Below are 14,599 nucleotides of genomic sequence, written 5' to 3' on the forward strand. Positions count from 1 at the left end.
TTCCATCTCATTTTAGATTATGTAGCCTTATAGTTTCATGTGTAATACTTTTTGTTCCAGGCACTTGTCTGACTTGTATTTTTGTTGTAGATGAAAAATCAAGAAGTAGAGCTGGCATTGGAAGAAGTTGAGAAAGCTGGAGAGGAGCAAGCCAAATTTGGTATTGGCACTTCTGTGGATGAGTAACACACTCTCACATGCTTACATATGTATTGTCAATTCTGAACAATAAAACAAGATAGTATGTCTGGTAGTCCAATAGACGATGATAGAAAAAATCCAGTTCAGTAGAGGATAAAACAGATTTGAATTTCTGAGTTCTGAGTCTTGGACTTTTTTCAATCATGGCTCCTTCCCACATTTTCAGTAATAATAGATTTTTACCCTAAGATCTTTCCTGGAGAGCTTCATTGTTTTATTCAATTTCAATAGAGGCATATGAAAATAAGGTAAGACAAGCATGGTTATTCCCAGTTGATTCCAGCTGTTGCAGCATTGGGGGAAATACTCTCTGCAAATACCAATGAAGTCCAAGCTCTAAACTAATATAGTTGCTTTTGAAAAGCTTGATGTTGCAATCCAGGGAATCTCCCCTGAAATTGTTTGTTTGGAAAATATAACTTCCTAAAACAGCCCATTGGTGTCCTTTGTCACAGCTGGCCATATCACTGTCACTGAACCACACCTTCACTTTTATAAAATGAGAAAAAATGTTTCAGGTGTCGGACAGTGTTATTCAGCTGACAGTAAGGCTCCAATCAGTAGAATGAGGAGGGAAGCACTGTTCATTGATCCCCTTGCCCCCCTGCTTCAGAACATGGCAAAGGCCAAGATCCAGTTTAGTTAAACGATTTTAAGTTCCGACAATTTTAATGGGGGATAGTTTAGCATCTCCTTCCGACTTTAATTAAAAGCATTGGGACTTAAAAGTGTAGAACTTTGGATTGTCCAACTTATGCTACATTGGTTTGTCCACATGCTATTTATAAAGCAAATGGCCCCTTTAAAGGTGTCTTAACATAAATTCAATTTTGTGTTTACTACCATTCGATTTAAATAAGTACCTCTTTGTAACATTAGCAGAGGTTGCTACCAGGTTGATTCTAGCTCTTAATTCAAGGCTTATGAAAATACATTCTGGTAATTTTGTATGTCTTGTTTATTCAAACAGAAAATCAGTTAAAAACTAAGGTGATGAAATTGGAAAAGGAATTAGAGGTATGTTTAAATATAAAAAAGGGTGATCTTTTATATTCGTTATGATTTCCATGTACTTATGGTACTAGTTGATTTATATCTCTGAAATTATTCTTTCTTGAGCTTTGACAAAGCAATCATACCGAGGGGCTGGGGAACAGTGGTGTGGAAGAGCGGGTCCACCGCTGCATTCTAAGTTCTACTGGCTTGTCCTGGCCAGGGCAGGAGGAGTGGCAGGAGGAGTGGCAGGGTGTGTTGTTTCCAGTATGCCAGCTTGAGGCATAGTTGATAGACCCAAGAATTGAGACCCTCAGGAGAACCTCGTGGCTTTGTTCCAGCAGATCCAAAGCTGCTGGTGCCCCAAGCTTCTTTCTGATGATAGCTTTCCACCTGCCTGAGCGAAGCTGGGGCCTCCCTGCAATGGAGTCCTCCCAGTGGAAACTGGCAGAGGAGACTATGCACAATCCTAATTTCCTCCCAGTCATAAACATTGGAGGGGGAGGTAGGATTGCAATCCTTGTCTTTGGTTTTTACATAAATTGATTAAATATGAATTGAGAATTTGGGGACAACTATACAAGGAATTGTGGGATCCAGCCTTGGTTAGGTACTTTTAAATCCTGCCATTTTAATGGGCAAATAAAATCGGTAGGACTTAAGGTTAGGAAGATCATCCCTTTTTGTTTGTCATTGTGGCTCTATTGGACACAGACTTCATCTATAGCATGGTACTTTGAGAATGCAGCACAGGGTGGTCCTTACTGCACCCTTGAAGGAATTCACAGAGATTAGTTATTGACAGAGAAACTTGTCATAAATTTTCCTACATGTCTTAAACAAAGTGGAAATATGGACCTGTGGAAAATGTGTAGGTTACTCCATTAAGGTATACATTTATTTTAAAACCTTTGTTGATTTGAGGTTGGAACATGTTGCAGCACAGATTATCGATTAAATTGAAAGTTAGATCTTGCACGATCTTCCTGTATTGTACATAGAGAAACTTGCACAAAGCTTTTTAAAAATCATCTTGAGTTTTGTATGCATTGTAATTTTGACTGAAACAGTTCTGTGTTTGTCCTATTTATCTTAATTCGAAACATATTCATGACCTGCTTTATTTTAATGACGTTGTAAGGCAGCACAGCGATCTACAGGTGGCCGTGATACTCGCTTTTTGCGTGATGAAATCCGTCAACTGGAAAGACAGATGGAACAAAAAGACAGAGAATTGGCAGATATGGAAAAGGAGCTGGAGAAAGAGAAGAAGGTCAATGAACAGGTAAGCAGCTTTTTAAGTAGGCGTGTAAAACTGTAAAAAAAAGATTTGTATTGAACAACAGAAATTGAGAGTAGCAACTGAAATGAAGAAAAAAACTAATGATGCAGGTATTTATATTTAATAAGGAAAATTTTATGAGCTAGGAGGTGGGAGAATTTAGGAATATAATGCAGTGTAACCCTATACAGTTTTTCTTGGAAGTAAGCCCCCTTGAGTTCAATGGGACTTACTCCCAGATAAATGTATAGCATTTCAGCCTGAAATTCTTATGTTAGCTTTGTGTTGTTGAGAAATTGCATAATAGGAATGTTTTCTGTCCTGCCTGAACACCCTGAAGTCAGTCACGAACAAGGAGCTGTGTTTTTCTTTAATAGGATTTTTGAGAGATGTCAGGTCAGAGCGTTTCATAAATCAGCTTACAGGTTACACAGGATTCAGCATCATTACTAGGCTTGATAAGATACGACTACACTGCAATAAGAGGTTGTTGCAGCAACTAGTCTTGCCCCCTCAGCCAGCTTAAGTATGGTTGGGTGGGCACCCTACTTGCGTGAAATGAGTGTCACTGCTGGGAGCGCATGCGTACCTGAGAGCTCTGCCTCAGGGGAGCCATTGGCACGTGTTGTTCTTACTGGCACAGGCACCTCCATGAGCGAGGTGAGGGTGGTCGCTCTGCATCAGCAGGACCCTCGTCAGAGGGAGATGTGATGCACTGGGGAGGCAGCAGAGCGGACATGGGTAGAGGAGGCGTTTCAGGTGGGGTGGCAACTACCTGACCGAGCTGAACCTCCTCGTGGGTAACCAGAGCTTCAGGGGCGAAACTGTCACTGTCCAGAGCGAGAGAGTTCTCAGAGTTTTGCTCGCCTGACAGCTCAACAAGGGAAGCATCAGTTCATTCAAAGTCTGCCTCCTCCTCTGTCATCTTGCTGCTCCACCCTGTTCTGCTGGGCTCATAATATTTTTCCTCTGATCATCAAAGATGCATATTACTGTATAAAGAGTCATGTGAAAAAGAATCATTGGTTCCCTACCTGGAGGGTAGTTCTGTGTTGCCGGTCAGAAGCTTGGGTTTCAGCTCCACCTTGTGGTCACAGGCAGGAAAGACGAATTGAGGGAAGTAGGTCTCTCCCAGTGTTCTTTAGTTTGCATCCTCGCCAAGCTTGAATAAGTCAAAGGAATAAACAACCATGCAATAGTGGAAGACAAAAACCTACTTCCCTTAAATGAGGATTACATGAAAACCCCAGATAAACAAGCAAAGCAGGAGAAGGACAGCCACAAGGGTGGGGCTGATGAGTTTCTCACCAGCAACACAGAACTACCCTTCAGGTTGGGAACCAATAGTTCTTTATCGTGTTGGTGGTGAAACTCATCAGCTTGGGATGTTCTAAAGCTTCCCATGTAGGGAGGGCCATATGTAAAAGGCTGTCCATCAAGCAGATAGAACCTGCTGTAGAACCCTTCAGCCAAAGGCCGCCTCTGCCAAAGTGTACCTGTCAATTTTATAGTGTTCAGTGAATGAACTGGGTGATGTCCAAGTGGCCGCTCTACAGATCTCCAAAGGAGCATTGGCTGACAGCGCTGTAGAGGTGGCAGCACCCCTTGTAGAATGCCTATACATGCCCTAATCCACCTTGAGAGAGTAGGGAAGGTGACCCTGTTCCTCACGGAGGCCAGGTGGAAGGAGATAAAAAGAGAGTACGCTTGTCTCTAAGGGCTTTTGTTCTATTAATGTACACTTTAAGGGCCCTCTTAACATCAAATGAATGCCACGGTCTTTCAAGGGTGTGGGACAGATTTGGGCAAAAGGTAGGAAGGATTAGTTCTTGCTGTATATGGAATCTAGAAAGTACTTTAGGGAGGAAATAGGGGTCCGTGCAGAGAATCACTCTGTCTGAATGGAATATACAGAGGTGCTTAGTCACTGATAGAGCATTTAATTCTGAAATCCTACAGGAGGATGTTATTGCCACGAGGAAAAGGACTTTCAGTGATAAAAGTCTAAGGCAAACCTTACTGAGGGGCTCAAAGGAGGTTTCTGTAATGCCCCGAGCACCTTATGAAGATCCCAAGATGGGTATCTATGCACTGTAGGACGACACTTAAGGGTCACCCCACCTTAATGAATCTCCTCAATAGGTGGTGATGGGATATAGGAGATATTGAGGATGGGGAAGCTAGAGTGGCTATATCTGTAGGCTGCCTCTTTAGGGTGTTTGCCTGGAGGCCCTTTGTAAGATCAGCTTGGAGAAAGGTTAGAATGGTGGAAATCTTGGGGTTGCGTGCAGCAAAACCCTCAGAAGAGCGCCTGGATGTGAAGGTCTTCCATGTAGAAGAGTAAATGCGGCTTGTAGAGGCATGCCTGGATGCCAAGATGGTGTCAGTCACATCCGCTTTGAGGCCAAGTGTTGTTAGAAGTCTCCGTTCAAGAGCCAGGCTGTCAGCTGGAGCCAACTGAGATATGGATGATGTAGAGGACCTTGTAATATCATGTCCCAACATTGTGGCAGCCTTCACAGAGGGGACATCGCTATGTCCAGAATGTCCGAAATCCAAGGGTGCTGAGGCCAAAATGGTGCTATAAGAATCACTGTGGCCTTTTCCTCCTTGATCTTGCAAAGCACTCGAGGCAGAATTGGGATTGGAGGGAAGGCGTATAGCAGTCCTGGGGGCCAAGTAGTTGATAGGGCATCCATTGGTTCCGCTTTGGGAGAGTTGAACCTGGAGAAGAACCTTTTGAGTTGATGATTCTCCTGGGAGGCAAAGAGGTTGACTAGTGGTTGCCCTAGGCAAGATCTGATTTGCTGAAATACCGTGTGATTCAGCATCCATTCTCCTAGGTCTATCGTTTTGCGACTCAACCAGTCGGCTTGGATGTTTGAGGAGCTGCTGATGTATTTGGTAGCTAGGGAAGATAGATGGTGTTCTGCCCAGTTCAGGAGGAGACAAGTCTCCGCCTGCAGCTCCCCCGACCTCTTCTCCCCGTCCTTATTGATGTGTGCTTTCACAGTATTGTTGTTGGTTCTGATAAGAACATGGGAGAGGTGGAGACGAATTACAAAGAACTGCAGGGTCAGACGTGCTGCCCTGAGCTCGAGAAAGTTGATACTCTTCCTTGTTTTGGCCAGAGACTAGTGACCTTGGACGAAGTGTCCTTGGCAATGGGCACCCCATCCCAGAAGACTGGTGTCTGTGGTGATGGAAACCTGAGTTGGATTTCTGAAAGAACGGTCTTTCTGTAGATGTTGAAGGCTGGTCCACCAGGTCATTGCTTTCTGGTGGTCTTGGGAAATACGAATGTGGATATGTCGTTTGGCAGCAATGGCATCCTGAAAGGGTAGGAGAGCCCATTGTAACTTGTGAGAATGGTGCTTGGCCCTTGGTGTCACTTGTGAAGCTGACACCAGGAGGCCCAACACTCTTGCCAGAAACATGAGATCCGCATGTTTGGAGCATGATAGGAGTTGGGCTTCCACTCTGATGCTTTGAATTCTGTCATGGAACAGCAAAATTGTGCTCTTGGGTGGTGTCCAGATAGGCCCCCAGATGAGTCAGAGTTTAAGTTGGACGTAAGTGACTTTTTTGAAAATTCATGAGGAAGCCACGGTCTTATAGGCAATTCAGTGTAATTTGTAGATCTTGAAGGGCTTTCCTTCTGAATGGAGAGTGAATTAGTAAATCATCCAGGTAAGGGTATATATGGATGTGGAGGCGGAGATGTGCCACCAGGGCAACCATGATATTTGTAAATGACCTTGGGGCTGATGCCAATCTGAAAGGGAAGGTCCAGAATTGAAAGTGTTGGCCCTTGTAGAAAAAACGGAGAAAAATCTGATGCTCTGGATAAATGGGTATATGAAGATAAGTCTCCCTCAGGTCTGTTGATGTGAGGAAATCTTGAGGATGTAGTGCCTCTCTGATGGAGCCAATGTTTCCATCCTGTACACGACCTATTGGTTCAGGAATTTGAGGTCGAGGACAGCCCTCCAGGCATTTTGGTCCTTCTTCAGGACCACAAAGAATACAATAGGGCCCCACTTATACAGCAGGTTAGGGTCCAGACCTCCTGCTTTTTGGCGTTTTTCGCTTTTTGGCGAATATCGATCAGCTGTAGCGCGGGGAGCTCTAGCTGACAGCGCTTGGCCCCTGAAGCTTGCTGCACAACAGCTGATAGCTGATCCACTTTTCTGTGTATCACCCTCTCCCCCCCCGCTTGCTCACTTCCCCTCATTATGGTGAGGGAGTAGTGCTCCCCTTCCGTGGCAGGCTCCCTGCCGTTGATTGCAGGGAGGGAGCTGCCCGTCCACCTGCACCTATTTGCTTGCCCTTCACCGCCTCCCTGGCTCAACCCCCCTTGCCCATTGGCTCGCTCGCCCTCTGCCGGCTCCTTCGCTCGTCCCTCCCTTGCCCGCTCGCCCTCCCCCCTGCCTGCTCACTTGCTTGCTACTGCCGGCTCCCTGGCTCGTCATCCCGCTCGCCCTCCCCCCTGCCTGCTCGCTTGCTTGCTACCGCCGGCTCCCTGGCTCATCATCCCGCTCGCCCTCCCCCCTGCCTGCTCGCTTGCTTGCTACCGCCAGCTCCCTGGCTTGTCATACCGCTCGCCCTCCCCCCTGCCGGCTTCCTCGCTCGTCCCCCCGCCCGCTCGCCCTCCCACCGCCCCACCGCTCGCTCGCTCACTCCATGCACACACGTTGCTTACCTTGAAATCGTAGAGTGTTGGCTGCAATCAGACTGAATCACCAACAATACTGTAAAATGGCACCCAACACTCTTCTCAGACTCAGCTGCTGAGCGTGTCGTCAGAGCTTGGAAACGTTCCTTGTTTCAACTACAACTCCCATAAGCCCAACTGTAGTTTAAAAAAGGAACTTTTCCAAGCTCTGACGACACGCTCAGGGCGTCAGGTGCTATCAATTTGTGCACTCGGAGTCTCTTTTCCAAGGTCCTCGCATCATGCTGCAAAATTGCAAAATCGCCGCAAAAATGGAACAAGTGCCGAACATATGGAACATGGATACAATTCAAAACCGCCACATTAGCGAAGCGCCGAGAAGCGGGACCCTACTGTATCGAGTAGACACCAAAGAAGGACTAGTCTAGAGACACCGGCTTGATGGCCGCCATGGATAGCAAATGAAGGATAGCCTTCTGAATGATGTCCCTCTTCTTTCTGGAGAAGAAAGAAATCGGGAGATCTGCTGGGCACAGAGATCCAGTTTGTAGCCCTGAAGAATAGTGTTTAGAACCCATTTGTCGGTGGTTGAATACTCCAAAACTGGGAAAAAATGCTGTAGTCTGCCCCTGACTTCTGGAACTGTGATGTCATTGTGATTCCTGATTCTGTCCACCCTTATTGGAGGGGGAAGGCTTAGAATTTTGCTGGAACCATGGAGAGAAGTGGAGTCTGTTCCAGTTACCTCTGCTTGGTCTGGTGTCCTTATACCTTGATGGTGGACAAGAGCCACAAAAGGAATTACTCTACTGGTATGAAGAGTACTTGTGAGGAAAATGCCCATCATCTCTGTGTGAGGAGACCAAAACCTTCCTCTTACCCCGTGATTCCACCAGAATGTCTTTCATCACCTCTTCCCCAAAGAGCTTTCTTCCTGTATAAGGAGCTGTGGAAAGGTTGACTTTTGAGGTGGTGTCTGTGTCCCAGTACATCAGCCGTAAGGTCCTCCTGGTGACCACATCTGCTGCAAGGGACCGGGCTGCAAACTGGGTGGCATCTAGAGTAGCATCTACTACATATGCCGCCACTCGATAAATTTTCAGTGGCATCTTGCGTATGATCTGGATCCTGGTTGGGTTTACAATTAAATCGTCAAGCCAAACTAAGGCTGCATGAGTGAAAACAGAAGCAGCACAGGATCAAAGCTGCGGCGTCATGCACTCTACGTATGGAATAATCTAAATGCCTCTCATTAGGATCTTTGAGCTGCACATCCTCATCTTTCGGCAAGACATTTTTGGCCACAAGAGCTAAAATAGGGTAGTCAATGGCTGGATTTTTAAGTAAGTCAGTAAACTCAGCTTCCAAATTATAAAGCTTATTAGCTAAAGCAGCTTTTTTATACTGAAGGGGAGTATCCCATTCAGCTTTAGTAATAGCCCTAAAGGAGTTTGGTACTGGAATACATTTGCGCAAGGCTTTTGGTTGAGGTAGCATCACCTTGCCTTTAGACTGGACTGGAGGTGGGTCAGTAGGTGTCGGGAGGATGAGCTGGGCTCCTGGGGATTTGTCAGAAGAGGATTCAAATGGCTGGCAGAGGGAGGAGGGAGGAACTTACCCTCTGTGGAGCGAAGCCGAAACAGAGGACATGCCAGAGATAGGGTCGCCTAGCAATGGGGAGCCTGAGAGCCTTGAAGTTTTAGAATCCCCCCCAGACATTCCCAGGCCCTCCCTTCTCTGCAGCTCAGAGCAAGAGGGAGGGCTGATCACAGCAGAAAGGCGGAGAGATGGTTTACCCTCAGCTCCTCCTTTATCACCCATAGGGGAATCGGACACTTCAGCAGAGGAGGAGGTGATGCCTCCCCCCTCACCACGCACATGCAGACGGTTGAAAAGACAGGAGAGAAGGGGGGGAAGGCGGGCAGTACCTGAGGGGGAGTTAAGGAGGAGCGAAAGGTTGCGCGCCCGTTTAGCCCCTTCTTAAAGAACAGGCGGGAAGCAGCCCCTTGCTCTGTCAACTCTCTCCCAATGTCGCAGGACCTGTATCCCTGTATTGCTTCATGAGAAAGCGCAGTCTTTGTTGGACATTACTCTAATAAAACACGAATTAACTACAACCTCTGGTCTGGTTTCTGAGTCGCATCCTGGGCCTGACAGCTTGACAGAGCCACCTAAATCACCCTCAACGCTCTCTTCACTTGACTGGGACAAGATGTCAAAGGGAGCAGCGGGGGGGACGAACCCCACTTCTGAGACGGAAGAAGTGAAACTCTTGAGGACTAAGGTAGCTGAATTGCAGACGGATGTCCAAGCCCTGCTAGCAGCAGTCAAGGTGCTGAAGACGGATAATCAAACCTTGAAGGCCACGATAGACCAGATGCAAACAGCCCCTCCAGCTGCCGCAGTAAAGGTTCCCATTGGATTGCCCCCAAAATACGCGGGACAAAGTGATCAGTTGGCAACTTCCGTGGCTCAATGTGAGTTATATCTGGATGTCAGGCACATGGAGTTTCCAGACGATGGGGCTAAAGTAGCTTTCGTGATTAGTCTCCTGGAGGGAGAAGCTGCAAAATGGGTGACTCCGTATCTCGTGAGGAAAGATACTGTCTTAAGAAGGTACAGAGGATTTATACAGGAGATGACCGAGATGTTCCAAGACCCGCAAAGAGCTGAAACAGTAGTGCGGCAACTAGGCGCTCTGAAGCAAGCTAAAGGGACTGTTTCCGAGTACACTAACGCTTTTAAAATTCTGTCCCAGGAAACTGGTTACAATGACGCCGCCCTGATGTTTATGTACCGGAGTGGATTAAATGCTGAAATCCTGGATGAGTTGGCCAGGACCTCCCCCCCCACTGACCTACCAGGGCTCATCCGGCTATGCCTACAGATAGATCACCGGATGGAAGGAAGGCGCCTGGAAAGGAAGCAGGAGGTCCTGAGATACTCAGCCTCGGCATCTCGCAGCAAGACCCTTCCCTCTGCAGGAATGGCAGGTAATGCAGCTGAGGGACAGGGAGGGGCTAGGCCAAGACTGTCGGAAGAAGAGAAGGAAAGACGCCACCGAGAACGTTTATGCTTTTATTGTTCAAAGCCGGGCCACGTGGCCAGAGACTGTAGACTAAAAGGGGGGAAAGCCGAGCCGTCGGGAAACTAGAACACCCAGTCCACGTGCAGGCCGGTGGACTGGGGGCAGCGTTGTATAAAGGCCCCCCAACGATCCAACCTCCCTCAAAGGGGATGTTGGTCTTGCCTATTCGGATTACAACTTCCAGAGGAGTGGTGTTTAATTCCACTGCCTTAATTGACAGTGGAGCCTCCACAAATTTTATTGATGTAAAGTTAGTCAAGCGTCACGGAATTTCCCGGTGGAAACTGAACGCTCCCCTAGCTGTGGAGACTATCGATGGGAGACCCCTGAAGTCAGGAGGGGTGACACAAGCCACAGAGGAAGTGAAACTTCAAATCCCCGGGCACGAAGAGTTCATTTTGCTATACGTGTCAGATCTCTCGAACTTTGAGGTGATTCTGGGAATGCCCTGGCTAGCAAAGCATGAACCCACAATAAGTTGGAAGGAGGCAGTGGTGTGGTTCACCTCACAGTATTGCCAGGAGAACTGTCAACCTGAAGGAATCAAGAACACCTTAGCGGGGGCAGTGCAAGAGATCGAGCAAGTGACCCTGCCGCCAAAGTATGAAGAATTCAAAGATGTGTTTGATGAAAAGGAGGCAGAGACTTTACCCCCCCACCGCCCTTACGACTGTGCGATTGATCTAGTGCCAGGAGCCAGCATTCCATCAGGGAGAATCTACTCTCTCACAGAGATTGAGAGGGAGGCCCTGAAGGAATTCCTGGATAAAAACCTGAGACGAGGATTCATACGCCCCTCACAATCCCCTGCTGGAGCGCCACTATTGTTTGTGAAAAAGAAGGGGGGGGAACTCAGACCCTGTAACGACTATCGCGCATTGAACCAGATCACCATCCCCAACAGCTACCCGCTGCCCCTGATCTCAGAGTTGTTGGACCGACTGCGCTCTGCAAAAATCTTCACGAAGTTGGATTTGAGAGGAGCGTACAATCTGATCAGGATGAAGCAGGGAGATGAATGGAAAACAGGATTCTTGACCGCTTACGGACAGTATGAATACCTGGTCATGCCATTCGGGCTTTGTGGAAGTCCAGGAATTTTTCAAAAATTCATGAACGACGTGTTTAGAGACTTGTTGGACACAGATGTAATCTGTTACTTAGATGATATCCTGGTGTTCTCAAAGAACCAGGAAGACCACGACCAGCATGTGAAGACGGTGTTGCAGAGACTGAGAGAAAATCACCTGTATGCTAAATTAGAGAAATGTGGATTTGACCTCAAGTCTCTAGACTTCCTTGGATATCGAATCTCAGCGGAAGGCGTGGAGATGGACCCAGGGAAAGTAAGCTGTATATTGGACTGGGGCCAACCTGTCACCAAAAAGGATGTACAACAGTTTTTGGGGTTTGCCAATTATTACAGAAAGTTCATTCCAGGGTTTTCCAAATTGACAGCTCCTCTGACTGACTGTTTAAGGGGAAAGAAGAAGTTTCAATGGACAGAGAATGCCACCCAGGCCTTTGAGGAGCTGAAGAGAAGGTTTGCTTCCGAGCCCATTCTGCACTTTGCTGACCCGACCCGCCCTTTCATCGTGGAAGCAGATGCTTCAGATTTTGCTATCAGTGGGGGTCCTTCTGCAATTAGACCAAGAAGGAAAGGAGCTGCACCCCTGTGCGTACTTCTCTCGGAAGTTAAAGCCTGCAGAGAAGAACTACACAGTTTGGGAGAAGGAGCTGCTGGCCATCAAGGACTCTTTTGAAAACTGGAGACAATACCTAGAGGGGGCCCCTCATCAGATCGAAGTGCGCTCCGACCACAAGAACCTGGAAAGCCTCCAAACTGCCAGAAAGCTGAACCAGAGACAAATAAGATGGTCCCAGTTCTTCACCAGGTTTAACTTCAAGATCACTTACCAAACCCAAGCCAAAAACCAGAGAGCTGATGCCTTATCCAGACAGCCACAGTACAAAGAAAGTGAATCCCAGGACCAGCCTCAGTACGTGATCCCGCCAGAGAAATTAATGTTGGGATCATGCCAGTCTTCGTGGGAAGAGGAACTCAAAAAGGCACAACAAGAAGATGCAGACGTACTAAAATATGGGCAGGAGACGGGACAAAGTCAAGACTCAGAAGTAACCTTTCACTGGAGGAATGGACTATTATGGTTCAAAACAGCCAGATATGTGCCAGAAGGAGAATTAAGGCTCAGAATCCTACGCCAGTGCCATGATTCCATCACAGCGGGACACTTTGGGATTTACAAGACCATTCAGAACGTGGCCAAGGACTTCTGGTGGCCTAAAATGCGTAGGGATATTGAAAGCTATGTAAAGTCCTGTTCTGTCTGTCTGCGGACAAAAACACAAACAGGAAAACCAGCAGGACTGTTACAACCGCTACCTGTCCCACATGAACCCTGGAAGGATCTCTCCATGGATTTTATAACTGATCTACCCAAATCCCAAGGAATGACAGCCGTTTTAGTCGTGGTAGATCTACTCACCAAAATGGCGCATTTCCTCCCTTGTGCAGGGGCCTTAGAGGCTAAGGAAACGGCCAAGTTATTCATCAAAGAAGTCTACCGACTGCATGGATTGCCAAACAGTGTAGTCTCAGACCGAGGAACTCAGTTCACAGCCAAATTTTGGAGAGCAATGTGGAAACAGTTGCAGACGGAATTAAAACTCACCTCCGCCCATCACCCCCAGACAGATGGGCAAACGGAACGCTTGAACGCCGTTTTGGAAAGATATTTAAGAAGTTATGTGTCCTATCAACAGACTGACTGGGTATCATATTTGCATTTTGCAGAGTTCGCCTACAACAATTCTCTACACTCCAGCACTCAACAAACCCCATTCTTTGCGAATTATGGATTCCATCCTAAAGTCTTTCCAAGCAGCTCAGAAGGAATGCTGGTACCGGCAGCTGAGGACTTCCTAAAAGAATTGCAAGCGGCGCAACAAACACTGAAACAGCAGTTAAACGAAGCCAAAACAGAGTACAAGCGAGTTGCTGACCTGCACAGGAAGGAGCCCCCCCCCTTCAACCAGGAGACCAGGTATGGCTGTCAACCCGTTTCCTCCAGATGCCGGGCAAATGTAGAAAATTACAAGACAAAAGGGTGGGTCCTTTTGAAATAGAAACTCAAATTAATCCCGTGGCGTACCGGCTGAAGCTACCTGACACGTTTAAAATACATCCTGTGTTCCATCGATCCCTCTTGACGAAAGCTGCCGCTCCCAGTGAGCTGCGGCCGGAGGAGCCTCCTGGGTCCCCACTCCTGATAAATGAGCAGCTTGAGTTTGAAGTTGAGGAAATCTTGGATTCCAGGATCAGACGCCACAAGCTGCAGTATTTGATTCACTGGAAGGGCTATGGAGTGGCTGACAGATCATGGGAAAATGCAGATGATGTGCATGCTCCAGAGTTAGTAAAACTTTTCCATCAACGTTTTCCTCACCGCCCCAAGCCAGACAGGGGGAGGGGGGCACAGCTTGAGAAGGGGGATGGTGTTGGGAGGATGAGCTGGGCTCCTGGGGGGTTGTCAGAAGAGTATTCAAATGGCTGGCAGAGGGAGGAGGGAGGAACTTACCCTCTGTGGAGCGAAGCCGAAACAGAGGACATGCCAGAGATAGGGTCGCCTAGCAACGGGGAGCCTGAGAGCCTTGAAGTTTTAGATTCCCCCCCAGACATTCCCAGGCCCTCCCTTCTCCGCAGCTCAGAGCAAGAGGGAGGGCTGATCACAGCAGAAAGGCGGAGAGATGGTTTACCCTCAGCTCCTCCTTTATCACCCATAGGGGAATCGGACACTTCAGAAGAGGAGGAGGTGATCCCTCCCCCCTCACCACGCACACGCAGACGGTTGAAAAGACAGGAGAGAAGGGGGGGAAGGCGGGCAGTACCTGAGGGGCAGTTAAGGAGGAGCGAAAGGTTGCGCGCCCGTTTAGCCCCTTCTTAAAGAACAGGCGGGAAGCAGCCCCTTGCTCTGTCAACTTTCTCCCAATGTCGCAGGACCTGTATCCCTGTATTGCTTCATGAGAAAGCGCAGTCTTTGTTGGACATTACTCTAATAAAACACGAATTAACTACAACCTCTGGTCTGGTTCCTGAGTCGCATCCTGGGCCTGACAGTAGGAGAAGAATTAAGTTCCAGAGTAAGTTCAGTACTCTGTGCAGCAGTGGAACAAAGTATGAGTCATGGAACAGGCAATGGGGCACGTGTTCTTTCCCCATGGAGCCCTTACTCCATTCCCCACCCTCTGACCCGGGATCTATAAAAGGGTCAAGAGGATCTGGATTCATAGAAAGAGTAGCCTGGTAATCTCTGAGGGAGGTGACCCTGGATGTACCCCT

At 47.7% G+C, this 14,599-nt stretch overlaps 1 protein-coding gene across 8 annotated transcripts in view; it reads left to right on the plus strand.

The window, feature by feature from the left end:
• CEP290 (centrosomal protein 290) overlaps window positions 1-14,599 on the plus strand; it is a 126,388-nt gene that overhangs the window by 13,995 nt on the left and 97,794 nt on the right. For all 8 annotated transcript variants that reach the window (XM_061639608.1, XM_061639606.1, XM_061639610.1 and 5 more), the window contains exons 4-6: window positions 91-160; window positions 1,172-1,218; window positions 2,336-2,479. In XM_061639608.1, the coding sequence (XP_061495592.1) occupies window positions 91-160; window positions 1,172-1,218; window positions 2,336-2,479 (261 nt within the window). The remainder of the gene's footprint in view (window positions 1-90; window positions 161-1,171; window positions 1,219-2,335; window positions 2,480-14,599) is intronic.

The sequence above is a fragment of the Rhineura floridana genome, chromosome 8 (genome assembly GCF_030035675.1).
Source record: "Rhineura floridana isolate rRhiFlo1 chromosome 8, rRhiFlo1.hap2, whole genome shotgun sequence".
In the NCBI taxonomy this organism is placed as follows: Eukaryota; Metazoa; Chordata; class Lepidosauria; order Squamata; family Rhineuridae; genus Rhineura; species Rhineura floridana.